Source organism: Etheostoma cragini, chromosome 24 (assembly GCF_013103735.1).
Source record: "Etheostoma cragini isolate CJK2018 chromosome 24, CSU_Ecrag_1.0, whole genome shotgun sequence".
Taxonomy (NCBI): Eukaryota; Metazoa; Chordata; class Actinopteri; order Perciformes; family Percidae; genus Etheostoma; species Etheostoma cragini.
The window spans coordinates 7,848,974-7,854,207 of NC_048430.1; the positions used below are offsets into that span (position 1 = coordinate 7,848,974).

At 40.1% G+C, this 5,234-nt stretch overlaps 1 protein-coding gene across 1 annotated transcript in view; it reads right to left on the reverse strand.

Moving 5' to 3' along the window:
- Nucleotides 1-336, reverse strand: part of arpc2 (actin related protein 2/3 complex, subunit 2) — a 10,185-nt gene extending 9,849 nt beyond the window's left edge. Inside the window, exon 1 of the mRNA XM_034864156.1 lies at nt 94-336. Coding sequence (XP_034720047.1) covers nt 94-167 — 74 coding nt within the window. The 5' untranslated portion in view covers nt 168-336. The remainder of the gene's footprint in view (nt 1-93) is intronic.
- Between the last annotated feature and the right edge of the window lie 4,898 nt (nt 337-5,234).

Genomic DNA, 5,234 nt, shown 5'->3' on the forward strand with positions numbered 1-5,234 from the left:
CCTTACTTCATTAAATGCAGCTATCATCTTCAGTAAAAAGGGGAAGCTAGCTGACGTTAGCAATGCTAGCCAGGTGTAACAATGATTTCTCACCCGTTGGATGCGCCGTCAAACTTCAAAGACAGCGTCTCTTCTATAATGCGGTTGTTGATTTCTAACAGGATCATCGCAGCGGATGCCGGTGTCGAGGAAAAGGGGGGAAAGATCGGTGATATTTGGTGGGATTAGCCTCTTTGTGTCAAATTCTGCAATTTTTTTCCTCCTTTGACAGTCCTGACCGCTTCCGTCGAGGCTACTTCCGCCTGTCGCTTCCGCGTATTTTACATTTAGGACCCAATATCAGTAGACCCGCAATGTTGCCTGTACTGAATTCGCAGCAACAAATCGGAAACAGCTTTAATGGCCAAGTAAGTAGTTGTGAACTCAATACAAGGCGTTTGACGTACATATTCTACATGCTTTCTATACAGAAATAGATATACGGCTAAAAACAAGGTCAACAAAGCGGAACAAGGTAAACACAAACCAATGTCCAAATATACAAAGACAAAAGAATACTTGCTCCTAATAAAAAACATAATTAACGTAAAAGAATCATTCATTATTATTAATCAGTAACAAAATGCAGGTTTTAAGGTAAATTGGATGACAAATGCGTCATATTATTGCTCTTTTCTAAGAGTAAATATGCAGCAATTTTTCCAATATCAAAACGGCGGAAAAATCTGAAAATGTGTATATATGTGGGTTGACAACAAAATTTAAAATTCACTCTTCTCTTGTTTTGAAACCCTGAAATTAACACACGGCAAACACATAACTAAACAGGGTTCAGTCTAATTCCAAGTTATGTCAAAATGATTAACAGTAATGATTGACATGCTGACGTGCATGATAGCATATCAATCATTCATTATGAGCTTTTCAGTTGAGCGGAAGAAAAGAAGTAGAACATAATATAGGAACTACTGTATTGTTAATGCCAAAAATAAACAAGAAACATAACTGGCGTTCACTAAATTAATTTAAAAGTAACCTTCTGTTAACGTTAAATTTACTAACACTCCAGAAAAATTGTAATTTAAATTAAAATGATTATCCAATTTTGTGTGTCAGATACTTCATGTCCCTTTGTTTACTTCCTAAATACTCTTTTAGATTAAACATAACCAACACCCTCCTTAAACATCCACAATACCCTTTACACAACTGCGAATAAATATGCAAATGACCATAAAAATCCCTGATTGACATGATTAAAAAAAGCTCTTTTTTTGGTGAATTAGTATTTTCTTACAGAAGCTTTGGCTTGTTTTATCTACTGGTAATAAACAGGTAATTATATGACCATAATACCAATACCATAATTTCCCTTTTTTTTGGGACCAATAAATATATATCTACCATTCAGTCCTTCTGCTATGTCACATGCCCTACTTCTTGTCTTCAGGTGCTTACACTTGCATATTCTGGGCTAATAGCTGACACGTTTATGCTGCCCATATTTTGATAATATCCGGGTTGTTTGGTATGTATTGTCTGAAGGGACAGTTCCAACGAAATGTTACCAGACATTTATCAACAGTCACATGGGGGCCTGGAATGTACAGATAGGGTAATTGCTGGAGGCATTTGTATCATACATCCTGTTTGGCTGAGAGTTTGTCACGGCACAGTTGCGGGCCATGTAGAAAGGCTTTTTCTACGGGCCCCTCCCGGCATCCACAGCCACTCATTCTAGCATCTTTTTGGGCCCTCCTCACATGAGGGCCCTGGGTCTTCAGTCCACTTTCCCCCCCCCAGTCCGACGCCCATGGTTGCTGCCTCAACATTTGACTTGTACACTCCTGCCAAAATTAGCAGTCCAATGTAGGCTTGTAAGTGGGTCCCGTCCAACTGTCTCATAGTCCAAGTAGGGAGAAGTTGACCTGTCCACTGGAGCATAAGAGAGATCAGAATCTGCTGGTGGTTGAGAGACAACAGGAGCGTCAACCCCGATAGTCTCATTCTCATCAGAGGAGGACGCCTCATAATCAGGGCCCTGCTCAAACATTCTCCTCACTCTCAGACACATTGTCCTCTGTGTCTCTGTCCCTGACAAAGAGCTGTGATAAAACCTCATTGGCAAAACAAGAGGTCCTTTTTTGTGGAGAGAGGCTCTAAAGATTATAAAATTGCATGTGATAGCGACCTAAATATTAACCAAAACAACCTAAACTAAGGTTTTCTACATAAGAAAACATATGGTTTTCTACATGGTCAAATTGATCCCAAGAAATACCAATGGGTACAAAATGCATACAGGACATTGAAATTATATCATCATGTTGTAATTCATGGTTACCTAGTTGTCCCTTTTAAATGAGGAAAACTAATTCAATATTAAGCAAAATGATGACAAGCACTTTTTTTTAGAGACATTAAGGATTGATTGGGGTCAATTTGACCCCAAGGATAAGAGGATCACATGTTGTTGCTCCAAACTTCATTAGTACTACTAAAAGTCTTATTGGGGTGTGACATAATCTAAAAATGGAAAGAATATTACACCTATCTCAAAGAATGACTGAAAACAAACAGCTGACGGGACATCAGGGTGGTGATAGCAAAACAATGTCCAGAAGGCAGTCCTTTGTCAAATAAAGAAAGTCGAAGAAAGTTTGGAATTTTGTGGATGAGATGATACATTTGCATGCAATGTTTACAGATAACAAAGAGGAAAAGATTTCCACTTTGCTGGAACAGGATGAAAAAGAATCTTGATGTTTATCAAGTATTTCCAGAGAAGCGGTTGGGACGATTGCATCTCGTCTTCCCGAGAAGATTGATGTTTGTGCCAAGTTTCGCTCCATTGTTCACATTTTGACAGATGTCATGCAGTTGGCACAATATGCCAATGTCCCAACGGTTAATTACAGGTTAATTACAGTTTAGTTGGATTGTGAACAACATTCACGGTATCAGAAGTACCAAATAGTTGTTGTTTTTTACTTTTACTTCCGATATTGTTTTGTCGTTAATCAGATTGTTTTACTTTCAGATGTAGCCTTGTTTCAGGATTTTTGATATTTTTGTAAGTACGATATGAGATCAGAACAATATTTACAGTTGTATACAGGCTACACACATATATGTACAGTATATGTAGCGCAATTGTGTCATTCAAGCAATAAATCCTTAATGCTTTGTTAAATTGATCCGAAATAACATACGAACAAAACTATGAGGAGACGTGAAACTAGGAAATTAACTTTTTTTTTTTCATGCTTTATTCTGACTTGAGGTTCTTGTCTTTGAGCTGTTTACAAAAGTAACTTAAAACGTGCATATCTTGTCGGGGCACTTTCATTCCTGATGGCTGTCGGCTGGAAACATGGCAATACCATTACCACCATTTGGCTTTGGAGCCATTATGTCTCGGTTATGTCGCAGCTCAGCTGTGGGGAAGACAACAGTGATGCGAAGACGCTGCTATGTTGATATTTGAGCATTGTTGCTCTCAGAACCTGAATGATGGAGGTGGAGGAGATGCAGGATCAGCTTCCCTTTAAGCTTGAGAGGAGGAGTGTGTCGATGACGTCCTTCTGTCAGCATACTCCCCCTGTCATTACTGATGTATCTTCTATTCTCTGCTTGTCCACGGATGCTTGACGGTTCTACAAAGTCACAGAAATAACAACAATATTAACGCAATACAAACAGCAACTTTGCTGCATGTCATTCCTCCTTTCTCCCCCCTTTCATTTCTTCAGCTGTCCAGTTTATAATGGCCTAAAAATGCCCCTAAAACAGTCTTTGAAAGCAGCAATATCTTTTACCGGGGCAGGAACCAAACACTAGAATCATACCGGACGTTTACAACAGCAAACGGGACTACAAAATATTGAATTTCCAGAAAGTGTCACAGCTGACATCCTGTCCTGCTGATTTGGGAAACACCTTTCCACACACACACCATTACCCAACGAGTTGCCAGTTGCAACAGGGTACATTATTTCGTACTGTTTAATCTGATATCTCTCTTTTCAAAAGGAGTTATTTGAGCTGATTGGTGGATTTGGGACTTTGGGAGAAAAGGCAATATTTTTGTTGCTAATATCATCATTTATGACTCTGTAAAGCAGGGCTTCCCAATCTTTTTGGCTCGTGGCCCTTAACAACAAAGCAATGTGTACTTGCGACCCTACCTGCAGATGTGACCAGTTCAACTGAAGATTTTTGTATGTGTTTTTAATTTGAATTTTTAGGATCCCGAAAGTGTTTTGTCTCTGGTTTTATTTCATGGGTATTTGTAATTGACATTGGTTGGATAGGAGCACTAGGAGTCTAATGACCTAGCTTCTTAATTTTATTATTTAAACCTGTGTTTTTCCTACTGTAATAAAAGGTTTGTTAGAAAGTAGGGATGGGCATCGAGAACCGATTCCTAAAGCAGCAAGGTGCTTGTTGCCATGGAGCGGATTAAGCGGTGCTCTAGTGTGTCTTTATTTTACATTATTTTGTGAAAATTTTGTGAAATTTTGTGAAAGGAACCTCACAGTCCCTGTTTACAACAGTTCTGGGGAGCCGAGTGTGTCTATATTTAATAAACTCCAGCAGTGGAGGTGGTGCCAGGCCATGAAGTACTTTATAAATGAAGCACAATGAGGAGAATTTACAATAATTATCAAAACTCAATAATGAGGATAAGAGATATATGTGGAATCTTTTTCTCTTTTCTCTTTGTCCCCTGCCTGCTGTTTTTCTGAACCATTTGAAATGGAATTGATTAACTGGTCACTCAGCGCTATGGACAAGATTTTTTCATCTAAACATGCTTCTCCGGGGGAGCCACAATGTCCGAGTGGGACGTTCCCTGCAGGCTACGCTCGCGATTCCTGGGGGGATTGGCAGGTGGTCTGCCTGGACGTTCTCACTGTGGAAGACGTTGAAGACATTTGGATAATTGTAATTCTGTTGGTGGGGCTCCTGATCGTCGGCCTTGGGGTCTCGCTGACCTATCGGAAAATTGGTAAGACAGCCGCCAGCAAATTCACCCACCAGCTGTCTGGGGAACTTAAAGAGTGCCTACATGGAGTGATTGAGAGGATGAAGGTTTTACATCTAAGGGCTGACCAGTCCTGTGAACTGTCTCGCGACATCTCAGACCGGACCGCCGAAGCGCAGAAGGGGATTGACACCAACAGGGCCCAGTCGGTGGAGTTGCTTCGTGTGACCACCGGTCTGGCAGAGAA